The sequence below is a fragment of the Pelodiscus sinensis genome, chromosome 14, assembly GCF_052426305.1.
Source record: "Pelodiscus sinensis isolate ZL-2025 chromosome 14, ASM5242630v1, whole genome shotgun sequence".
NCBI classification, from domain to species: domain Eukaryota; kingdom Metazoa; phylum Chordata; order Testudines; family Trionychidae; genus Pelodiscus; species Pelodiscus sinensis.
This window is the reverse complement of record NC_143065.1, coordinates 9,413,521-9,439,072: the sequence shown is the minus strand read 5'-3', so window position 1 is coordinate 9,439,072 and position 25,552 is coordinate 9,413,521. Positions and strand designations below refer to the sequence as shown.

The 25,552-nt window shown below is 45.5% G+C and overlaps 1 protein-coding gene across 11 annotated transcripts in view; it reads right to left on the bottom strand.

Annotated features, from left to right (window-relative positions):
• The window catches only part of MYO9A (myosin IXA), a 309,520-nt gene that overhangs the window by 72,676 nt on the left and 211,292 nt on the right, over positions 1-25,552 (bottom strand). For 10 of the 11 annotated variants that reach the window (XM_075897519.2, XM_075897517.2, XM_089781943.1 and 7 more), the window contains 4 exons: positions 14,846-14,967; positions 13,690-13,831; positions 11,185-11,380; positions 3,046-3,165 (listed from right to left, as the gene is read on the bottom strand). In XM_075897519.2, the coding sequence (XP_075753634.2) occupies positions 3,046-3,165; positions 11,185-11,380; positions 13,690-13,831; positions 14,846-14,967 (580 nt within the window). The remainder of the gene's footprint in view (positions 1-3,045; positions 3,166-11,184; positions 11,381-13,689; positions 13,832-14,845; positions 14,968-25,552) is intronic. The other variant, XM_089781942.1, reaches the window with a different exon arrangement.

Here is a 25,552-nt window from a genome sequence, read left to right as displayed (position 1 = left end):
ATACAATGTACACCAGTGGTCTTAGTGCAGTGTTGTTTATACTGGGGGGGAGGGGGAATAGAGAGAGGGGCTTTTGGGAACAAGGGGTAGCTATTTTTAATTTTACCTCTGTTAATCTGCTTGGACTCCCCTGCCACCAAGTACTCTGACCCAGGATCATTTATCCATTAATTATAGAAACAATTACTCCCCAAACAAAGAGCTGGGGACCTGCATGTTCCTCCATTCACAGGGCAGATGTAGACCGAACAGCTAGGCTAGATGTATTTATGACCACTGCTTATTCTCTAAAACTCACTTCCCTCTAAAGGTTTGTTTCCCTCCTTCAATGGCGCTCCTTTCAAGGGCTGGGCTGGTTTGTCTGATTGGACTTTTCTGTCACTAACATCTGGATTGCTGCACTTTTGGGAAGAACCGTGGTCAATACACTTTCCTCCCATGCTACGGGAACACCCACCAAGAGAGTGCCTGCCTTGCATTCAGGGATGGCTGAGGCCAGTGCATGTCACACTGGGCAATAATTTGTGTTTTAGAATTCCCTTCAGCACAGAGCGTGAAGCCCTGTTACTCTCTGCGATTCACTTGGTAAGGCACCGAGGTGTCCCGGCTTTCCTGGAATGGATTCCTGCCAATCAACAGAAACGTACTAGGAATAAGCACCGCAGCAACTGAATCACCAATGCCAAGGGGACTAGCAGTCACTGGCCAAACAGCTTGAACAGGAAGTGGTGTTACCACTGAAGGGCATCTCGATTCACTAACTAGTCCATTGGTTAAATAGCTTTTGTAATTCACACTTGTGACTGGAACCGATTCTGACATTCAAAACCAAAGTTGGATTCTACCCAACGATCCACTTTTGAGAACTGGAGAGGATGTAACTTTATTCAACTTCCGGGAAAAGCCAAGTCCAAGCAGTACCACTGGTAAGCATATCGGCTTTTCCCCAACTGGGGAAGGCAAGCCTCCAGGCAAACAACTGAGGGAATCCCACAAAATCTAACTCCCACGCATCCAATAATTACACAGGTTTGGACTCTAATTTACCTATTTTAAGGAGAAAGTTTGAGGAGCAGCCTAAGGGCAGCACACGCTATGGGCACATGCAAGAAGTCTGAATACAGAGGTGGCTAATCAACTGCTTCTTTGCCAGAGCATCCACTCTTACACAATTCACAAAGCAGCAGCAGCTGGAACACACAACACTTGTCCCACCCTCTCAGCCAGGGATGAATTCTGTACCAGGAAAAGGATCACACGGCTTTGTCCGTGGCAAAATGAATTAACGTTTAACACTACTGGGTTTGACCATAATAAACATATGGATTATTTTTACACCAAAGTACAGGTTAGAGTTAAACATTCTGTGCTGTATGGGTTCCCCCTCCACCTTTTTGAACAAACCGCCTGCCCATATACTTAAAACTATATAGCTGTCCGAACTCATGTAGCTAAACCCTAACCTGTAAGTCTTAAACTGGATTCCAATTGCTTTACTTACACTAATAAACTATTAGGCACTAGCTCTTGAGAGCGCTGTAATTCTCTGCTAGTGTCCCTCCGAAGTGTATTGACTATGGGATTCTAGGGGTTGTGTGTACACATTACGTTGCTTCTTCAGATTTTCCACTGGTGGTAATGGTGGGAAATTAAGGCAAATAGTTGAGTGCAAGGCTGTAGGTAAGAATGAAAACCCTGTCCTAGCTCTCCCAACGCTAGGTGCAACAGAGAGCACATGGAAGAAGTCTGCCAGAAAACTCCAAGGCCAAGCGCATCTTTCTGCAGTACTGTACTTACCATGCTTATTTGTACCATGTGGAACCAACCTTTTGACATTCTGTTTAGGCACATCTTATAGGCGTTGGAAAGCCTACGTTTTAGAGGAAGAGTGTGCCTTAAAGTCTCGCTTACAGCAGAGCTCCATCTCTGTAAACGTTATGCAAAATGACGAAGGAGGAATAAGATGGCACAAGACTTGAACCTTCTGTAAACACAGACACCAAAAATACGTAATTTCTTAAATTCACCTTTAAAGCTTGAGCACCTGTCCACTGGCAAGAAGGCACATCTCAACAAGCCACTATTGCATTATGCCTTTTTCCAAGGGCTTGCTACTGTTTGCACAGCTGACTGTCAAAGTGAAACAATACACAGAGCAGTTTGAAGAGCAAACTAGTATTATGGCATTTTGCGGCAGGTCCTTTATGTGGTTATAACACTGAATCTCCATGCGCTACTCTTTGTGGCGGGTGATGTTACGTTCCATGCTGCCAGACTCCCTTCTCTTCCTTCGATAGGAGTCTAGCCATAGTAATTAGTAACACAGGCAGAAAGGCCTGTGGGTTCATGCAGGACTAGTTTATTATGTAACAAACAGAGGCGTAAGGACAAGGAAATGGAGACCAAGTGCATCTCTGCCCACCCGCTCTGTATTGGTCCGCTAGCTTAACGAGTTCTCACATGGAACTGAAAGTCTTAACAGACATCGGCACTTTCTCCAGACATAGTTATTCTTAAAATTATGAGGTAAATCAAGTTGTAACAGAAGAAAAGGACTGAATCCAGAAGAGCTTGGAGTAAAATCCTAGCAATATTATTTCATACTAGAAATATTCCTACTGGTTCCGAAGTGCTCTACACTTGCTTTAGGTTAAGAGTAGTAACACGAAAAAATTAATGGCATGAAAAGTGTTACTAACTTCAGAATACTGTCTTATTTAGGAGAACCAACTGTGAAGCCATTAGTGAAATGGATCCACATATGATTAAACAGATGTATATTGGATTTTTTTTGTACGACTCATTAACAAGAACAGGAAAGCCAGAGAGGCTATTCCAGATCTCTGTAGAACCAAACCCTAGCTACCAATTGGCTAAAATCCTTCCCTGAAGGCCTCCTGCAGCTGCTTATGGTGATCTCAGTGGGCTACACGGCAAGTTTCTTTGCATGTGTCCTTTTCCCCTTGCTACCCAGAATGCTCCTGGTTTCCATTTCCTGATGTGTGAGTGTCATGTCAGAGAGGATGGTGGGATATGGAGCCTTACTGTACTTCTCCTCCTTGCATCTCTGCAGGATCTCTAAGCTCCTCTGATGGACTGGGTGATGTAGAAAGCTAAAACTATCCACACTTTTCAAAACCGCACATGGCACTGCATCATCATGCCCTTGGGAAGCAAAATAAAAACAAAAAATGGAGAGAAGAGAAAGAGATTATATAAGCAGAAATCAGGAAAGACTCCAGAACAATGCTGCCAACTGCCCATGGGGAGCAGAAATTGTTCAAACGTCACACTTCCTTTCTGTACATGGACTATAGGGAGGCTATTTGCAGCAGTTATGAAAATGCACAACGCTGACCCAGGTTAACTTCAGTTCCCTCACGACAAGGTGTCAGGACATATCGCACGGTCATGGAGACAACTCTCTCTCCACCAGTGTCCAAAGACACTGTAAACCAACTGACCCACATCTTTGCAGGCATTTACTCGGCTACACATTTCCCTGCACTCGGACATGGGGGAAGGGTCTGTTGGCATCGTTATTGCTTGTGACCTGTTTAGTAAACAAATTCCAGCTCTTGCATTGGACAAGAGCCATTATGAGCCAGAGCACAATCAGCTGTATAATCACTGCAAGGTAACCTTTACAAACAGTGATTATGCAGACCTCTACTTTTATTAGCTACAGTACCATCAATAACCCTTCTGCTTCAGTTCAGCTCAGGTTGGCTTCTGGTTTCACAATTCCTCACCTGTAGGGTCACCAACTCGGACACCTCACTTTCCTAAATGCTCCACACACTTACTTCTACTTTAGCCACACACGTGCAATTTCAATTGAAATACGAGTTCTACTCGGGTATGTCTAGACTACATGGCTCCGTTGACGGAGCCATGTAGATTTGTTTGTTCAGCAAAGGGAAATGAAGCCGCAATTTAAATAATCACGGCTTCATTTAAATTTAAATGGCTGCCCCGCTCTGCCGATCAGCTGTTTGTCGGCAGATCGGGGCAGTCTGGACACTCCCCTGTCGACATGACAGCCCTTTATCGACCTCCCCGGTAAACCTCATCCTACGAAGCATAACGGGGAGGTCGATAAAGGGCTTTCAGGTCAGCGTGGGAGCATCCAGACTAGTGCGCTGAGCCGACAAACAGCCGATCAGCTGTTTGTCGGCTCAGCGTGGCAGCCATTTAAATTTAAATGAAGCTGCAATTATTTAAATCGCGGCTTCATTTCCCTCTGCCGATCAGCCTAATCTACATGGCTCCATCAACGGAGCCGTGTAGTTTAGACACACCATTCTACAAAGGAACGAGGAGAGAGGTGAGCTTGGGCTGTGCTAGGGCTGAGAAACGGCCATTTCAGACACTGAGTTTAGGTGGCAAACAGAGACTGGAAGGAGTTGGTGTCAGAAGTTACGGTGGACATCTCTGTGTGGCACAGGACGTTCTCTGATAATTTCATAACAAACATAACTGGAATAACAGCTATGCAGGTATTACTTGTATAAATAAGAAGCTCCTTCTAAATGGCTGAGCAAAAGGGAATTGCTGTGGGACATGTCATGCTTCCATTTGAGGAATGATGAGGCACTGAAGTTACCCTACATCAGCATGATATCTTACGCCTCGCGTTCCAGGATGGCGCTTTGAATGATCAGCAAGACTGATCTGAACCCTTTAGAGGAACACTGTCAATTATTAGTTTGCTAATGTTAGTAACACCATTTTCGTACTGCCCGTTTGGAAGCCCAAAGACCCTTTAAAAAAAACAACCTGTCATTTTTCTGTTCAGCAAATATTCATTCTCTTCCTTTTGGTTTGTAACGATGCTAATTCCCCAGAAGTCGGCAGGGCTTTCTTTGGCTCGCTTCACTGCCTGCAGACCAGGCCCATCGTTAATGGCAGCAGCAATGGGCACTGCCCTGGGAATAGTGCTTGTTAGCTGAATACCAATGCACAGCCAGCCGAGTCCGAAACATAAATCCTTTATCACAGCCCACTTTCTCAAACCAGAGAAAACCAAGAGGAAGCTATGGATGACTGGCTTCGCTCACGGAATCCGTGTAAGTTTTCCCAAACAGTAGCTTTTCTTTGTAAATGTGTCAGCAACGAGGTGTTCAATATTATGTTGGATGTGGAATAAATTCATCTAGAGCAGTGGCCCTCAACCTACTTACCATTGTGGGCTGCATCCAATACTATACCTCTATGGTCCTGAGATTGCCTCACGGGCCACAGCTGTCTGCTGTTTGGGCCAAAAGTGCCCCATGGGCCATGGATTGAGAACCACTAGTCGTGAGGGTATTTGTCATCAAATTATGAAATAATCTGACATCTGCATCCTAAAAACTTGACAATGTCCCTTTAATTGAGTTCATTTTGATTCAAGAAAATCCAACTCAAATGTCTGCTTTTCTTTTAGAATTTAACCGCCATTTGTTGATTCTCTCTCACAGAAAGCTCAGTTAGAAAACAAGGAACGGAAAGGGCTCCCCCTTCAACCACGATATTTTACCCCAGCTGTTATCTGCACGTTTTCAATTTGAAAAGAGTTGGCAGCACTGTAAGAAACACCTACTGGGCCAGAAGAGACATGTAGCCAACACAATTGAGACAGTAGCATTGCTCTGCTTCTACATATCACAGTTATAAATAGAACATCACTAAAAGCTACGATACAAGGCTATAACAGTGCAGCAAGAAAAGAAAAGCTCCCAGTGAAGAGTGTATTCGTTTATCCACCACTGATTGGTTTGAAAGCAGAGCACAGAAGGGTTCACACTGCCGCTGGACACCACTGGCACAAAGAAAGACAGATACAGAACGAAGGAAGGGGAAAAAACAACCACCAGGTTTTGGAAAGCCTACTCCACATGGGACTGAGATTTGTGTCTCGCTAACACAACTCAACAGGCCCTCAGACAGGGAAAAGGAAAGTGTACAGATTTTTGGCCTAAAAACACTGAAAAAAATGTAATCCAAAGAAAACATGCAGCTTTTCAGACAACATTTAAATCTGCTTTGCAACTGTACTTTCTGATCAATCACAGCAGGGCCCTGGACAGGGGCTTGTAAGACACCTAGCCTTTCTTATCAATATTTAAAACTGAGCAGTACGTGAGCTGGGGGAGGGGGGAGGAGCGTTAGGTGTTAATGTATGTGTGTGGGGGATGTTATTAGCAAACCTGTACTGTATCATGAGCTCCAACTCCTGCTGCACCCGGTGTGTTCAGCATTTGCTAATTAAACCCTAGAAAGGATAGGTTAAACAAACCCCCAAACATATGCAGCCCTTAGAAATATGCACTATTTTATAGCACTATTGTGATGGATAGCAGGAGTGCTGGCCAGCACTTGGTGACTAAAGAGTTAAACTCAGGTAGCTAGCAAGAGTGTTGGCAGGGGGTCAGAAGAATCAATGGGGATACAGTGCTGAAATCTGAATTGGACAGAAATACCTGGTCTGCTCTTCCTTTGGTCTTCTAAGCTAAGGGCTGGAGGGAGCAGATGCAATAATCAGAATTACCATGCCTATAAGAAATATTGGACATGGGCTTTGAAGCACGGATCGCGAGCAGAGGTATTTTTCTTTATTTGGCTGTTTGGTTAAACTTCTCTGTGGGAATCCATGCCTTCCCTCCCCCACTCACTATCTTAGGCCGCACCCAGAGATGTTCACTGTGTTTTAATTTGTTTTACTCAGTTGCTCTTCAACACCTAGCAACTAAGTATGCTTTACCAAGTAGACCTTATTTGTTTTGATAATAAAATCATCCTTTTTTTGAAGGCAATGATATGAGTCTTGTGTCCTGGGAAGAAACCGGAGGTCCGTCTGCGTGTGTGTGTGCATGCCTCAGACTGAGAGGTGAGCTATCAGAGACTGCAGTTCATTTTCTCTGTTTTTTCAAGCTCTCTTGTGGTAAAAGAACTTGGGTACCCCAGGGAAAGATTTCAGGTGTTCCTCCCTGGTTTTTTTAAGGGTTTAAATCACTTGAGGGTGGCAGCTTTTGTTTCTCTCAGAGCCAGTGCATCTGTGACTCTGGGAAGTTTTTGCAATCAGAGCCAATAGAGGCAAGGTATTTATGGTCTCTTATGGGCCCCATTGTCTCTCCTTGGAGAGCCAGAGTGGGGAACAGCCCTAACAACTATCAACACAGGTAAACTTTAGGACCTAACATTTGAGCGATTCCTTGAACAATCCCCAGAGAATAAACGCTATGGGTTTGTTCATTAGATTATCACATTGTGATTCTTGTGCGTTGTCACACAGCAGTCAAAAGGCACCAGCATCCACTGAGCAAGCGTGCCGCAGAACAAAGTTCTCAATCTTCTGGGTGCTCATGCACAGAGCTAATCTGTCAAATGTATAAGCCTGCAGCTCATGCTGCTCACTCGCTTATGCCTGTTCTCACACACTGCCATTTGGGATGCTTTTATGAGTTATGGAGAATTTCAAGCTACCCCATGGCTACAGTCTGGATAACTGAATGGAAGGGAGGCCCAGGGATCATCATCAAGGAAAAACAGGAAACGGAGTGCTAGTTACAAGAGCTTTGAATGGCCACAGCTGCGCGTGGAGCAGGCACTAGCGACCGACATTGGAGTGTTCTCAAAGTGGCAGTCAAAGGCTCATCTAGTCTGTCATTCTAAGGATAAAATTAAACAACAAATAGACTAGCAGCACCTTAAAGACTAACAAAACACACAGATGGGATCATGAGCTTTCGTGGGCACAGCCCACTTCTTCAGATGAAGTGGGCTGTGCTCATGATCCCATCTCCATGTTCTGTCAGTCTTTAAGGTACTACTAGACTATTTGTTCTTTTTTCAGTTTATCCTGTGACAGACTAACTCGGCTCCCCCTCTGAAGGTTCTAAGGATAAGTGGCCACCGTAACAGAGGAACAGCTTTTTAAAAAATAACGTTGTTTTTTTAAAGAGAAAAACAGAACTGTTTTCAGAAATGAAAATGTCCGTGCATAAAAGTATTCTTGGCAAAGGGAGATTTCCTCACAAATGGAGAAAAAGCCATTGATTAGCTCCACGTGTTAGCGCCTGGACGCCAGACAACCACTCTCTGCTCAGGAAAGAGCATTGATGCTGCCATTTAACCGTTGGGTCTAGCATCACTTCATATTAGGGCCCTGGCCTAATATCGGTTAATCCTCATGAATTCTTACTCGACTAGTCTATAGTGCCTGGGAGTAGTGCTGGCAGCCAGTGCGCTCTGGCCCCATTCCCAAGGAGTCCCCTGCCACTCAGTGCTGCTGCCTCTGTATCAGAGGCAGCAGCGCGGGGTTGCCAGGCGGAAGCTGGTCTGTGAGGGGAACCAGTTTAAAAACCAGCTCCCCTCGCAGATCAGCTGCCTGTCACCCTGTGTTGCTGCCTCTGATAAAGAGCAGGGTGGCAGCAGCCCTTGTATGGGGGGAGGGGTCTGAGTTCCTGGACCCAGTACGAGCCAAAACTGAGTCAAGCTGCCTGCCACCCGGCTCCTAATACACTTGAAATGCAGAGCCGCAGCAGGGGTAGGTCCCGGACCCACAGCAAACCAGGACTGAGCGGGCTGCTGGCCAGCCTGCTAAAAAATGTACTGGCAAGGTGGTGGGGGGGAATGCATGTCATCTGTAGCATTAACCTATAAGCTTTTGCTTATTGGTTAATCGACTACACTAGTACATCCCTGGTACCTACTAGCAATCTATTGCTGCTAACAGAACAGTTACACACTTACATAATGTAACTTTAAAAAGTGGACAAAAATATAAAATGCACTAATCTACATTATCATTAATTCTTCAGATTAACCATCCAAGCAATTTAAATGGAATGACAGGTACTGTTTCTGCAGCTGTGTGAGAGTTCATTGCTACCCTGTGTAATAAATAAGGGACAGCAATGCTAGCATATAATAGCTCATTTATTATCTGATGATACTTATCTGATCAGATAATTGTGACACATTTCCTCTTTTTAGTCCGGCTTTCATAAAGGTGGTACATTTGACATCATTATGTCTCAACTACATCAGTTATTTGACAACATCTCTAAATGTGGCCATAAGAAAAATTAAGCTGCAAATGACAGAGTAGTCAGGGAGTTTACGGCTCATGCTAGTCTTCTTGATCTCAGTGGAAATATTTTATTTGGAGAATAAATATTACAAGGCCATCAGGAAACAGTGCGAGACATTTGTAAGTGGTCATGCAAAGAGTACAGGATGGACTGGACTAGAGAGGACTATTCTGAAAGAGGCTTAGAAGTGTTTCAACTGAAATCAAGTCCTAATTAGTCCTGACACGAGAGGCAAATGTCAAATCTCATAATTGTCTGAAAACCGCACAGGTTTTCTTTGTTTATATGTCATTTTAGTTCTTCATCCAATCTGACGAGTGAGAAATCAGAAAGCTAACTGCTTGGGACACTAACACGGCAGATGTGATTGCAGACGACAGAGGGCGAAGCAGGGCTTGAAATTAGCACGGCAGCGTTGGCAATAGCTCTTGCCGCCAGAGTTAGCGTTTTTATTTTTATTATTTTTCTCCTTGAAGAGTGCTTTATAGGCTAGCCAGCTATCCATCTGGCATGTGTCAATCAGAAAGATGTAAAAAAGAACCAACACCCTCCCCCCCACAGTACAAAAGAGAAAGCCGGAACATTTATTCAAGTAACTAAATTTCTAGGGATTTTCCTTCTCAGCTTCCCCTAGCACTAGGTCTCAAGAAAGCCGCTATTCTAATGCACGTCATGATGGGGGCTTTCTAGGTGAAACTTCTCTTCCCTCTATCACCCAGGATTACAATGGTCAGCATGGACCTTTCGCTATCTTAACCCTGTACAGATACTGTAAGAAAAGTCCCAAGTTCATTTGTCAGAGCATCTTTCCAATGATACTTTCTAGGGCTGCCTTCTTCTCACTATTCTGGAGAGCGGAAGGCTCGTTTTGTTTCTTGCTATTCTTAGGATTTGTCCCAAGGGCCTGATGTTATTCTCACTGAGCACAGAAAGTTATTTTAAATGGGTGGATTTTCATAATTATATGATTTATCCTTGAGTCTGTCACTTTATCAATGCAAATCTATGAACATTTCAAGCTATAACTCAGTAAGAGTAGTTCTTTGCTTAATTTTAACTTTGTACTGACATTTCCCTGCTGATGTTCTGGTTTTGTTGTGAATTTCAAGCCCGCTTGTGCCCAGAAATTAATAGCAACAGCTTGTACCTGTTGTTCGGGAATAGCTTTATGCAGAGAAATGTTCTACAAGCACAGCTAAGTATTGCCTGCCACAGCATGATGATGCATCATTACTTCCATTTAATTTACTGCCCGCACAAGGGCAGGTGGGTCGTTCTAGCTGACCACACAGCTATGAATTTGTGCTAGACAGGAGAACAATCTCTCTTGCAGCTTATAGAGTGAACAGGCTGAAAAGTTACACAGCAGATTCCTATTTTGTGTTTTGAGACTTTATGCTAACATAAAAGAGCTATGAGTTAAAGCCATGGTTCCCAACCTGCGGTCCATGGATCCCTGGTGGTCCACGTTGGTACTATAGGGGGTCCATGGAAAGTGGGGAGCTGAAAGGGTTCATGCCAGTAGCCAGCAAGTCCCTCAGCCCGCGCTCCTCCTTGAGCGGGCTGAGGGATAGCAGCTCAGGAAGAAGTGTGGGCCGAGGATGTGCAGGCTGTAGGCACAGCTCTATTTTTTTTTTGGGGGGGGGGGGGGGAGAGAAGAGTCGCCCGTAAAAATTTTAATAGATTGAAAAAGGGTCTGTATGCTAGAAAAGATTGGGAGCCATTGAGTTAAAAAAATCAAAGTATTCCTTTCACTGCTTCAACATTTTAAGCATCCACTTAAATCATGCGCATTTCCATAAGAATGAATTCTACAGAAAAGGCATAACTACATCAAAACGAAAATCTGCCATTGCCAATTGCTACGGCTTCCTTGCATTTGTTATTCAACGTGTGAAGTACCATACTGCTCTCTGTTCAGAAATCTAGCCATTCCACTCATCAGCTTTTGAGCATGTGATCAGGAAGAGGAGCAGATGTGTTAATTAGACAAGGTAACATTTTAACCATGCTGGAATACCTGAAGTCAGGGACATATTGTGTATGTATTATATAGAGTTAAGATTCAAAGACGTACAGAGATAGGACGGCAATTTCTGTTACTCACCAGTTTTCTTCTCCGTGTATCGCTTTCCCGCCTCCCTAAAACCAACCATAGCCCTGAAAAAAGCTCGGAGGACCGCCCAGCGGAACACAGCTACTGGATCAATCCCTATCATCCCACAGATAAAGGCATTCTTGCTGCTTCTTAGGAGAGCGACAATGTCCGGCCGCATGTGATCTGTGTTTTTCTCCCGGAAATCCTAGCGAAAAAGACAAGAGGAGGGGGCTTGACTGTTCTTGGTATAGTAATATCACAATTTTTTATTTATACAGTCCTCATTGTTATTCTGTATGTGACAGCTTCCAGTACCAAGGCAATTTAATGGAATTCTCAGTCCAGCACACGTCTAATAAAACAGACATTCTAAAAACTGATGGTTCACTCTACAAATGTAATACTCTTAATAAGTCTCAGAGGGGAGCCATGTTAGTCTGTATCTTTAAAAACAACAAGTAGTCCTGTGGCGCTTTAGCAGAGCTGGCCCGAGCCATTCGTGTGCCCCGGGCCTAGGGCGCATGCGCGGCAGCTCTCTACAATGGGGAGTCCTGGGTGGTAGCCTCGTCAGCCCGTAGCTTGGGCCGGCTCTGCGCCTTAGAGGCCAACCAAAATAGAGTTTCATGAGCTTTCATGAGCACAGCCCACTTCCTGTGACTTGTGGGTACACAGTTACACACACTGTAGCCCCTATAAAGTCTCCCACTTCAGTTAGGCCAGGTGCCAACACTGTCAAGATGATTCAGCCCAATGTTTTTAGTGACCTGAATGTGAACAGGATCAAGACTGGAAGAACTAGCATGAAATTTTCAAATATGCCTCAGGGAGACGGGCTCCTTACTTCCTTAGACACCTGCAAAAACTCCAGTTGCTGTTTAATAGTACAATGACTAAAAGCAAAGAAAATGCAGTTGGTCTTGTATTTCTAGTATGTAACCCCTAAAGAATATACTGTCTGTGATAGAGGTGCCGTGACCCGAGAACTGGTGGTGCCATGCACATCCAAGTTAGGTCTACCCGAGGCACGCACGCTGCATGGACTATGTGTCAGTTAACTGCGATTACAAGCCATTCCTCCAAGCAGAATAATGGTTTAAACTTGGCAGCTGTCAGTTTAGGACTTCAGAGAAGGAACAGTAACTTGGAGGGGAAGCTGCAACAAGAAGTATATGGCACATTATATCCTCTGGTGTTTCAAAGGCAGCCTGTGGGCATATCTGCATTACCAAATAAGCCAAGTCAGAGAGATCTGGGCTTGTGGCCTGCGGGTCCACACTGCACTGTAAACCTGAATGTCTTTGAGAGAATTCCACATTTCTCCTTCAGTGCCACAGCACTGTTAGGCAAGTCTGAATATCATCATCTACTAGATTTACCCGGCACTGCTTGGGGTCTTCCCTCAATCTTTGTTTTTCTTCATTTAAATCATTGCTCTGGGCTGGGGAAGAGGGGTTCAGTAGGCAGGCTGCCCCAGGGGGAAGAGGACTACCCCAGCCCCCTCCCACTGCAGCAGCCTGGGGTCAGATGAGAAGCACCTCTCTATGGCCACAGGAGAGGGGTGCTGTACCCCCCAGTTCGGGGACAGAGAGACAAGGAGAAACTGGGTGGTTCTTGTTGTTTGGACTCTGAAGGGCCCAGTATCACTAGGCATAAGCAAAAGCGCCCCAGGCTATTTTGCCTAGGTTAGCCTGGGTTGCCTGGGTAATATCACTGATGTTTCTATTACCTTTTAGAATCTAAGGCTGTGACTCATGTGTGGGTGTCAGCCTCTTTAAGCCAAAAGAGAACTCTCGTTTCCTTCCCCTCGGGAATGAACTGTTAGCTAGTTGATGAAAGGGCCGACTCCAAGTGTTGTCTGGTGAGAGATGCAGGGTACAACAGCTGCCAGTTTTGGTTGGACGTATTCCTGGCGGTTTCATCACATGACACATGCGTTAATGAAAGGTTCTTCTTTCATTCCTGGAGACCCCGGCCAACGCAGAAGGGTTGGCAACCCTAGGCACAACTGACCTAGGGCATGTGACTGGTTGTTTGGGACTGCAAGTAGGCGGACAACTGTGATTTTCGGTGCAAGGGACCATCTATTGCAGAGGCAGGCTGGCCTGGTGTGGTCAGTCACACCAGGATGCCCTAGCCTGTGATTCCATGCCTGCAAAACTCACGTTTGTTACCTGGTCTGTGAAATCTAAGTACAGACTACACCCCGTTTGGGGGCTGTGCCCTATTTCCTGCCAGTCTGCCGTGAGATTGACACCCAGGTTTGGGAGCCACTCCAGGCATCCTGCTGCTCTCTATTTGTGCCTACACCTTTGCTCTGACACCCCATCTAGCACCTGGCAGTGGTTTTACATTCGGACCCTGCAGCGCCACACATTTTTTTGCCTGAACTCCAGCTGAAAATAACAGAGTTAATTTTTATTCACCCCGGTGCAGTCTTGGGTGTACTGGTTCCCAGCCACAGCTAACATGCATTTCAGCTAACATAAGGGCAAACGAAGAGGTATTGTGACCGACCTTCACAGCGTATTTCACTTTCCCAGCATAGTGCTTTATGATAAAAGCAGGCTCCATCACGGCTGGGAATTCAATGTAAGAATTCACCTCATGCTGACGCTTAAACTTGTCTAGTAGCGTTTGGTTTGTGGCTTGTGGAAAACTGGATAAAGAGGGGGAGAAAAAAATGAAGGCAGCTGTGAAGTCAAAGAACAAAACACACCCTTGCTGACAGACCATAAATTAACAGGGAACATTCTCCTTCTCTGTGCTTGCAGATATTATGCCTATTAAAAGCGGCAATACACCTGGCAATACACCTATGTGAACACACCCCTTTATATACATACATACTAGACACATTCGATGCAGCTTCGATTGCCGCTATCTAGGATAGCCTAGAATTCTAGAGTCTAGAGTGAATAAACTGCAAAAGGGTTCTCATGCACACAGCTGTCTGTGATGGCATTCAGAGCGGCACAATTCCAGATACCTGCAGTTATCTAGAGCTCAGAGGTATACCTATACGGAGATCTACCTCTCTCATAGAATTGGAAGGGTCATCGAGTCCAGTCCTCTGCCCTCACAGCAGGACCAAGCACCATCCTGGACAGATTTGCCCCAGATCCTTAAGTGGCCCCCTCAAGGATTCAACTCACAACCCTGGGTTTAGCAGGCCAATGCTCAATCCACTGAGCTATCCCTCCCCCACACGTACCTGCAGACAGGTACATGTCTTCAGCCTGGCTCTCAGCATGCACACTACAAAAGTACATGGCATACTCACCCGCTAGAAATGGGCTATTTTAGCTGTGTATGTAACAGCTCTCAGTAAGAGAGCAGGTGCCCCTCCCCCCAGGACATCCCTGCTTTAAACAAATTCTGAAAAAAAAATCAGGAAAGAAGAATTTCCAACATCTGCCTTTCCCAGTATTAGAAGAGGTAAGGAGATCTCTATCTAACTATCATCCATGGCAACCCGAGGAAAAGTTCTGTGCAGTTCAAACGCTTCTAGCTTCCGCCAACCAAAGTTGGCCCAGTAAAATATATTCCCTCACCTACCCTGCACCTCTCCTTTTGCCCAGTGCACAAATCATTTGGGGAAGGCAGTGAGAGCCTTTGGAGCTTGGACACATGCCTGCAAGCCACTGTGGTACCCAGAAATGTTCATACTCACTTGCTCTCCTCATCCAGCAGGTGGAGCAGGCCTGTTGGCTTCTTGCTGATAAGATTTATGCAGCCAGAATTATCAATATAATCGATGTTGTGCCAGCTGATTCCTTCTGCTCTATACTCCTCCTGGGGGGAAATAAAAGCAGTAAGAACAGAGAAATGTATTAACATAACACAGGGTTCTGAGCTTACAAAACTCAGAAGTTCTCCTTTTCTAAAGGACAGAGAGAAGAGAGCTCAGATGGTAAAGTTGTCAGCAAAAGGACGTGTCCCAGAAATAAGATGCGGAAGTTAAGGATCCTCAACATGCCACGTCGTTCACAGCTGCTCCAAGGGACAACTTGTGGGCAATGCCAAGGGACTTATTTCAAAGCCAAGAGCCAAGGCTGTGAACAGAAGCACCAATGGTTTTGTGTGACATCAATATAAAACTTCTCAAAATTTATAACACCATGGGGCTAGCTCTTGGGACGGTGCTCTGCCATCATTTTTTGGTTTGCAGAAGAGATTAAATAGTTCCTTAGTTTAAACATCAGAGAAAACCAGAGCATCTTACATATTCAACCACCTTCACCCTTTAAATTATTTCTGTGGGATCTAGACACTTACAAAGATGCCATTAGTCACTTTTCTGAGAGAAACACTTTTCCCCTATTTTATCTTCTCTACCTGGGGTTTACTATATATAACACTGGGCACAAAATCAAGGAAAATATGCCACACTCATCCATGTTTTCTCTGTTCTGCCTGGCTGTCCCAAACGATGTGATAAGTTTGCAATGCTGACATGAAAATCATGCAACAGTTTACTGTCCACACTCCGGCCCATTACATACTCCTAAAACAGAACCACGCAACACAAATCCAGTAGGAGATATGGACTAAACGTGGGCTGCTTTTATTGGATTTACTTGTAAAGGAAAACAATAAAAGCCCTTACTGTTTCATTGGGTCCTGGCAGCTGGGAAATACTGTCCTAAGGGCTGAAAGGTAACACAACTAAGAAATAACATCCAACACGTTTGATTTCATTTCAGACATTATAGCACTGTCTTGGTAGCTCATCTCTGTCTAGCACAATATTTTACTGCTTTGTTCTGCTACCCAGTCACTCAGCGTAATTTTATTGATACCTTTAGATATCTGATTTCTTCCAGTTGAGGATCTGCCCCCTAACTTTATTTCCAAAATAAAGACTCTCTTATGTGCCAGATCATCAGCTGATGGACAAAGTTCCAATGACCCTCCTTCCCCAGCTTTTGAAAATAAGACATCTTCTCAAGTTAAAATATAGAAAGGTTTTAAACCATTTAGAGACATGAGTCATAGAAGTGATTAGAATGCAATTTGTTTCCCGTAAAGGCGGGGAGGGAACTTGACTATATTAATCTACCCGAGAGTCAATGTTTGCCCAGCAGCCATCTTTCACATGAGCATTTTTAGTGGGAGACACCTGAGATCAGGAAATAATCTCTGGTCCTGTTTTTAAAGTGCACACTACTCTTAAAAAAGAATGGCCTGCCAATATCTCCTGGCAGAGCACTGACATAAGAGTGCGCGTCTAGGTGAGAACGAACAAGTGTGAAGCATGTGAGAATCTGCCACGTTTTGGGACATTTCACAAGGAAATTTTCTGTTCAGTTGTAAGTTATGTTGATGCCATCAGCAATGGTCCTCACAAGAGCACCTGAGAGTAAGGATGTTTTGTTTTCAATAGAAGCTCACAAGTCTCTAGGACTTCAGGGGGAATTTAGCGTTACTGCGTGTGTGCCGAATTCACGTCCCCCTCAGACATGCGTCTCCCTGGAAAAAAAAGGACTTCTGACAGGGAAGCAAGGGAAAGCCACAAAAACAATCAAACAGTGCAGGCAAGTCAGTCCAGGCACTCGGAGTAGCCAGTAAAGGCATAAACCACTACTGAGAGCTGGGTAGCCATCTTTCACATGTGAGAGAGAGAGACTCTGTCCCTCTCACTCACTACTGCAGTATTCTGGATGTGAAAGGGAAGGACTTCGGAGTGTTTCTGAGGAGATACGTATGGGGTTTGCTCTGTCCCCTCAAGCAAAGCAAATTATACAGCCTCACTGCTTAGTGAATTGTTCCCACTCTTTGTGAATTCTCCCAGGAGTATAAAACAGGTGTAAGTGTTAAGGCTCCTTCACATCGCTAGTGTGGTGTAAAGGACAACTTGGCCTAAACATGCTTATGATTAAAACCGGCCTAAATTTTTGAACTAAAAAAGTTTCCTTTCAAAATGTGGTCCCTGAACTCTTTATTACTGATCTTTCTGGAGATGGCCAGCAGTAATACAGATAGTTTGATTCCTTGCTTTTCAGTTGCTTATGTTTGAACTTGCTCTTCAGTTGCTCATGATGCAACACTAAGCATCTGGCTACAGATATTTGTCGACTAACGACTAGAAATAAATATCAGAGGGGTAGCCATGTTAGTTTGAATCTGCATAAACAACAAGAAGTCCTGTGGCACCTTATAGACGAACAGTTTTATTGGAGCATAAGCTTTTGTGGGCAAAGACCCACTTCGTCAGATGCATGTGGTGGATATTCCAGAGGCAGGTATAAATAGACTAGAAATAAAAGATCAAACCTAGCTACATTACTATTAGACCACGGAGCTTTGGGGGTTCCCTCCAATGCTCCTCACTTCCATTCTCCATCCTCTGTACTATTGTTGAAATAAATTACTAAAATAATTTAAACCAGAGTGATTATTGAGTTAAACATAAAATATGCCGAATTTTGCAGAATTTTAAAATATTGGGCACGGGATGTTTCCTATTTTGATGCAGACTCCCCCCAGAGTATGACATACTGTTTTGGTTTAAAGATGGAGGTTCCCCAAGGAAATCGTGAGAGCTGGCAGGCCTCCCCATGGCTCCCAATCAGTGGGCAACTCCGTTCTCACATGCAGAGATAGCTGGCTCTCTATCAACAATTGTGTGCCAAGAGCTGGGTGGGAAATGGATTTTCCATTTTGTGGGAAATTCCATGACTTTTTTTTAATCTCAGAATGGACCAAAGGAAACGATACAGTTCAAAATTCTCCACAAAATGAAAATTAGCAGGAAAGGATTATTTCATATCAATGAAAATGTTCCATTTTGATTTTTAAGGATTTCATTTTGGAGCAAAAAAAGTCATTTGAAAAGTAAAAATCAAAATGTTTTATTCCAAAAATGCTTTCTCTCTTTCTACCTAAATGCAAATTCACTGAATTCAACACTTCTGCTGAAGGTCTTGCTTTTGATGAATCTGCACTTTTCAACACAGGAAGTTCCATAAGAAGATTCCCAACCAACTCCAGCTGTTGATACAATAATAACTGCAATGTGACTAACCAGATCACCTAAGCAATGGGAATAAAGGACAAAACACCAAATAAAGAAAAAAATCCATGAAAATGTTGCATTAGAATGAAGGCTCTAATATTTAAAGATCTCTGTGCTATGAACAATGGCACCACATGATAGCAGAGAAGTCAGAAATCAGATATAAAGTACTGCTTAGCTGTAGACTAATCTTGGGGTTTTTACATTTGCACGTGAAAGGCAGTGACTCCTGCAGGGTAGTGTGGCTGAAAGCCTCCTGCCAGCCTTGGAGGGACACACATTTCTTCTTTTAAGTACAAGTTCTGCTTCTACGTCTGTGCATGAAACATTAGCAAGAGAGGGCATCATCCATCAGCTGCCTGCTTCTGACAGCAGCTAATCAGATGCAGTACACATGGCTTTCATTCACTCCGGGTTCTTTCTCCTTACCAAGAGCTCAAATATTAGTAAACATCGGTGCAGTGGCATTTAATTACAAAAGACACTTTTTTAGCTATGATGAATGTGAGTGGTGAACAGACCCCAGTGAAAATACCTGCATGCCTAGCCATGTGTTTAACTGTAACAAATCAGAGTTGCTCTGCATTTCCCATTTGCAAACCACTTTGCACACGTTAATTCATTAGTGCTCACACTGTGGGTGCAAGTTGAAGTAGAACCCTCTCTAATTGACAACAGGAGAAACTGAAGCAGAAGAGACCGATTTACCAAAAGCCATTTTACGAATCCAGATTAGAAACAGGCGGTTTCTGGTTTCAACTTGTGTGTTCAGGAGGCACAGCCCCTTCCCTGCCTTCTCCTCTAGCTGCTAACTATTAAAAAGTATTTTCCTTGCTCTAACCTGAAAGGATATAAGCACATCATTAAGTGCAGAAATCTCTTAAGCAGGGTATAAACCCATGGATCTAGACCCAACAAGGTTATATCACAAATCTCTGTGTGTGTCTCAAAGGCGTCTACTTCTAAAATGTAGGTCAACAAGCTGTGGTGCTCAGGGGGTGAAAAATTCACACCTAAGAGATGTAGTTAAGCCAGCCTATGCTTTGGTATAGACCTGAGGCAGGAGCAAACTACGGCCCATAGGTCCTATCTAGCCTGTCAGCCATTTTAATCCAGCCTTTGAGCTCCCGCTGGAGGGCAGAGTCTGGGACTTGACCCACTTTAGCATTCCTGCTGGGAAGCGGGGTCAGGGGCTCGCCCTGCTCCCGGAAGCAGCAGCAGCGTGTCTTCCTTACTTAGGGGTCAGCCAGAGGGCTCCATGTGCTGCCCACGCTTCAAGCACCGCCCCCACAGCTCCTACTGGCTGGGAACCAGGGCCAATAGGAGCTGCAAGGACAACACCTGCAGGTGAGGCAGTGCACAGAACCGCATGGCAGCGCCTCCCTGTAGGAGCTGGAGGAGGAATGTGCCATTGATTTTGGGAGCTGCTTGAGGTAAGTGCTGCCCACATGCCTCCGCCTGCCCCCCAAACTCCAGCCCACACTTCTGGCCTCAGTCCCAGCCTGGAGCACCCTCCTGTACCTCAAAAGCCTCATGAACCTTACAGTCTACACCACCAACCAGAGCCCTCATAACCCCCACATCCAGACCCCAGATCTGATCTCCCTTCCATTCTCTGATCCCCTTGGTCCCAGCCTGGAGCCCCACCCCAAACTCCCAACCCCCCTCCCCACGCCCAAGAGCCTGCACCCCTACAGAAGCCTCATCCCCAACTGTGGGGGCATTTATGGCACACGAAACAAATCCCACACCCTCAGGAGACCCTCCGGCCAAAAACTTTGCCCACCAGTAGGTAATGGAAAAATTCCTCTGTCAACATAGCCATCTCCTCTCGAGAGGGTGAATTTACTGCAGTAATGGGACAACCCCTTCTGTCCCTGCGGCAAATGCCTGCACTAATGCAGCAGAGCTGAAATCATGCCTCTATCCCACTTGGAGGGCAGACACAGCCACCATTAATTCAAGCATGACGCTTGGGGCAGATCCCTTTCGAAGCAAACCAAGTGCCCTCCAGACAGGTTACAACATACGGACCCTCAATGCTGGTCCTCCACGTACTGTTCAGAAACAAAGGACTAGAGACAAAAGGACTTAGAAACCCCTAAGGTCACCGCTGCATAAGGCCACAAGTCAAAGAGGAGAGCTGTGATCCATTTCTCCTACCACCCTGGCCAAGTCTGCAGGAGGAGGAGGAAGGCTGGGGAGCAGAGCAGCAAGAGTTGCCATTAATGACTTCACTTTCAGAAATGCAGCCCTGGCTCCTGCAGGGTTTGAAATTGTTGCCAATTGGAAGGCAGCCAAGCTAGCAGAACAGCTCTGAAATGTGGTTTTCATGTCCATCTGGAACAACCTTCCTTACTGCAGAAATGAATTGACTCTGCAAGGCTTAAGAAGATGGAAGGCGTTCATTACTGGTCCGCCTTCTCTTTACGGGTTTCTAGCTGTGCAGAGAAAGGAGGGAAGTACTGGGAAAAGAGATCGTCTTGCTTGGTGTTTGTAATACTGAAGGAAGCCGCAAAGACAGCTCAGATGAGCCAGCAGGTTTGTAATGGTCCATGGTCAGTTGACTATTTCCAGTAATCCCCTTAATTATTTTTTACCTACTTCTTCCTTTTAGGATTGTGACGCTTTCCAACAGCTTCTGCATAGCCCTGAGCATGCAGGAAGCAACGGGGGCTTTGTACATTTTATATTCATCCTAGAGATGTTTAAATTTCAACCAGTCGATAACTTGGCATATCAAGTGTCAGCCCAGACACAGATTTTCATTTACGAGGAAACGAAATTCAAACGAAATTCAAACACTGATGGCATGGCTGCACTACCCATGCCAGAGCAGTGCAGCTCTTGTGGAGAGTTGCCGCAGGCACAGAGAAGTTTCCAGCCCTGAACTGAATCCACCCTCGAGAGGTAGTAGCTAGGCCGCACAAGAATTCTAGCTGGGTTCACAGCAAAGGTTGAGTCTATGTAACTACATCATACACGGTGCAAAGTTTTTCCCAGCCCTGGGTAAGGCAGTGAGGTTCACCTAAATGTAAGAGCAGACCAGGCCAGAATGGTTATTCAATGGCTTCAGACTAACTTAAACAACTTCAGTTTTTCAAGCATGTGCCTTCCACATCTACACTGGCAGCCTAAGTCCTGATTATCAGGACTGCTCCATGCTCTTCATTTCCGTGTGCCTCACTTGCTGGCCTGGTGGGACCACCAAGACGAGTGGGGAGCTAACATACTCATTTTATTTCTGAGGTTTTCCAGAGCACTCACCACACTAACACCTGCTGCAGACATGGAAGGATGATGCTTACGGTTAAAAAAGCGTTAACACGCTGGACTGGGACTTGGCTTATATAGTCTGTTCTGCCACAGACTCCCTGAGCAACCTTGGTCAAGTCATTTCATTGACATGGGCCACCGTTGCCATGCAAAGGCTTAGAGATAATTCTTCCTTTTCCTACCATTTGTTATAAGCGGTTCTTTGTCTTTCGCAGTGCAGCCAATCACAAGAGATCAAAACTCATGAGTCAGACCCCCCAAATCCGGAGACTGGTGCCAAGCAGCATGACATTTAATTTCCCCCAAATTGTTATTTCTCTCTCTCGACTTTTTCACTCCCCTCTATGCTTCTGCTAGTAAACCTGAAAAGTCAATACACAAAATGCATCGTGCTCGTTAGCCAGTCAGGAGACTCCCAATACCCACTCACCCCTCGACTCTACGACGGGGACCTGCCATCCATGTCTGTGCTGCCTCAACTCCCTCCTCTGACAAAAGGAGGACTGGCTGGCTAATCATTCGAGCGCCACTGCACTGACCTACGGTCCACACCACGAGTCACACTTGCTCACAGTCTGTTGCTGTTTAGGGCTGATGAGTTACTGATACAGATATCAAATCACTTGAAACTCGTGTCAATCAGTCACATGAGCAACACGGTCAGAGTAAAAACAAAGTGGGACTGGACTGGCCTCTGGCAAGAAACATTTCCCGTCTCTACCTCTTCCGCCCGCTGGGCAGCACCTCCACACTTCCTCCCTTCCACCAGCTCTCCCCCCGAACTCCTAGATTGGCCACTTGCTCCCCCTCGCTCTCTTCACGCCCTTTTCACTGTCTCTCTGCTGCTCCTCACCATCCCTGTCCTGCCCAGTCCCAGGGCCGCCATTTTGCCATCAGGCATCACTTCCATCTCACTGAAAACAGTGAGGCAGCAGCCAAGTTGGTTAAGGACAAGCTCCCTTCCATGGGCAGCCTCCCCCTTCCCCGGGGCAGACAGACTGTAAGGAAGCAAAGGGCATTCTTGACAAGGGAAAATTCATGGCGGCAGCTTTGCTTTAAACACCCACCGAAAATCAGCACAGCCCCAATAAAATTGTGAATATTGGCAACACTGGTGTACGTCCCGCACCAATGGGACTCTGCTCTCAGAACAGGCATCTAGGGACGACCATCCCAGTAAAGAACACCGTCCAGGTACCTAGTTAAGTCTCCATGAAGCCTACTAGGACTGCTTCATTCTGAAATTTTCCAAGTTAGTCACTAGCTAATCTACTCGTTTTGATTTTCAATCAATGGCAGTGCTCTTTGCATCCAGGCGTTATGCACTCTCGCCAGGCACTGTTCTTTGCTTAGAGGCTTGATGTGGGCAGGAAAGGACAATCCCACCAGTTCCATTCACACTGCATTTTACTGTGCTCAAAGAGCTGTGTTTCACCCCTGGAACTTTCTTGTACATTTCCAGCTATATCGTACGTGGTGCTTGGTCCTGCCGTGAGGATTCAACCTCTCAAGGTTCTTTCCGGTTCTAGTGTTCTCTGATTCCACATGTGCATCGTCAGAAGGAGTGTTTCACACAACACATGAACTGCCCGTGCGTTGACAAACACATGGCTCAACCACGTGTTGCCTGGTGTTTTAAAGTCCCTTTGGAGGCAAGTGATTAGACATGAATCTCAGCTTTCGTATTTACTTTTTTCCTTTTTCTTTGGCAGAGAAAAGCCTGAAACATGAACCAAGGGTACCCTAAATGCTCAGACACGTAAGGCAAGTAAAAATCATTCAAAATATATTTATTTTAAATCTCCTGATTTTTAATCAGATCTCTTCCAGGGGAGGGGCCTGATCCATGATTTCTGAAAGCTTGGGACTGGCAACCCAGTAATTCTCTGGAGAAGCTGCTGATCTGATAGCTCCCCAACCAAAAGCTGAGAGCAGACATGCTAGAGGCTGGAGCTCTCATAGAACACAGGAGGCAGCACTGCTGACAAAACACTCAGGGTCCCACAGGTTTGGAATTCTCCTTCCCACCCCAAAATGCCCCCAATCCAATCAGGGTTAATTGCAAAGCTCACCTCTTTACCCTGAGCAGTTGAACACAGGGGATGGAACAGAGGGAGGTAGGAAAATGGAGGAGGAGGAGGAGAGTAATTTCAGCTTTTGAGATCTCCATCTTGCTCTCGTGGGCTGTATGTCATTGCATTGCTGCACTTTAGTTATGCCAAGGCATCCGTGTCAGTGTACGTGAAAAGTGGCATGATAGGATAAGCCTATAAATCTTAGTCAATACACGACAGCATCAGAAAACTTCCCTTTCTCCCAAATTGTTGGCCTGCCCTCTTCTGTTCTTCTAATCAACGCACAAGAATATTCAACTTTTGCTGTCATCTTCAGCAAACACTCCCTTCACCTCAAAATGTGGGAGGACCATCCAAATTAAATTGAGATCCTCTCCAATATCTACTATACATTTGAGAGAGTTTGTCTGTCTGTCTGTGAGTCTGTTTGTCCAAGAACTCCCCCTAAACGAGGAGGAGGTAAGACCAAAAAATGTGGCTTGCAGCTTCCTCTTATCAAGCAAGGTCAGGGTTTGGTGGTGCCAGGACCATGGGATGTCCTGGGATGCGACTGTTTCTCACAAAATGAGAAGGGAGGGGTCTGATAGGAGGGACAGTTATACTGCACAATAGGGCAGCAAGGGACTAGAGATGGGGACCAGAACAGCTCTAACTCCATAGGACCGGCCAGGGGCAGGGATGGAGAAAAGGACAGATCTCTACTATATATTTCAGAGAGTTTGTCTATCGGTCTGACCCTCACCCCTGGCCTGCCCATGCAGCTGCAGCAGTCAGGGAAAGGCTCTTCTCACCTGTCCCCAAGATGCTGTAGTGAGAGGGGTCTAGTGTTGCCTTCTTTCCCTGCGGCAGCCTGCATCCTGACCCCCTCCTCCCTAGCCTCACCCCAGAGCAATGATTTAAATGACAAAAGCATTTCAGTTAAGGATCCAAGCAACAGCAGAGAAATCCTCCAGCGTATGTGGAGATTATATTTTTATACACAAACACATGGAGAGAATTGCTCTCCGGGCAAGAACTCCAATCTCTGGGCCAGGGGAGTAAACACAACCCTGCTTAACAAAAAAAAAAGAGCCCAAGATGCTATCAATGTGAGCAACAAGCTGGAGAGCCCACAGCACCCTGCAGAGAAAACCCTCACTAGCCGGTACCTCAGCACAGTAAAATGTGCAACCAGCAGAATCTCCCCCCAGAGACTCAGAGGCCACCAGGCTATTGTGGACATTGGGTGGCAGAAGCAGTCTAAGCCCAGAGAAGAGGGGCTGCAGGCACTCTGACAGAGGAGAGAGGCGACAGAGACTAATTTCCACCCCTACCTCCCGAACACAAGACAGCGTGTCCTCAATCCATCTGGAGCAATAAGAGACATCTCGCCAAAAGCAACAAGGACAAATTGTGCTGGAGTCTGGGGGACAGGAGATACAAAGCACTGTGATCTGGAATCACCTGCCACCGTGGAGTCACAGAGCTGCCCAGGGAAGCTTGCCTTTGTGATACCTGACCATGTGGCTCAACCATCACAACAGTATTCAGGTAACGCCCTATCCCAAAGGGCCAATCGTTTAGACCAGGTCAACTGCACTTAGCTCTTACCCCCAGGACAACCTTGTAGCCAATCTGGTATTATTTCCTATTGCCGAGGAAAGGAAAGAAGAGTTACCTAGGTTAAGCAGGTGAACAGACACACAAATGAGTTACAGTCTTAACGTTAAAAGCGAAAAGAAGCTTCTCTAAATAAGCAAGCTATTTAAGTCCCTTAGGGACAAGCCAGGCTAAGCAGCTGGGGACATTTCACTTTACAGAGAAATCTTGCCCCCGAAGAGTCCAAGCAGTAGGCACACACTTCCTCTTCATTCCTTCCCCCTTTCTGTTTCGAGCTGCGGATGGGCGGAATTGACTTTCATGTTCGCTCTTCCAGGAAGCAGGGAGAGAGCATTAATCAAAATCTTCTGTCCTTCTTTTGTTCCACAACAGTTTGCCTCATATCAATGGGCCTTCTTTGTGAGGTACAACA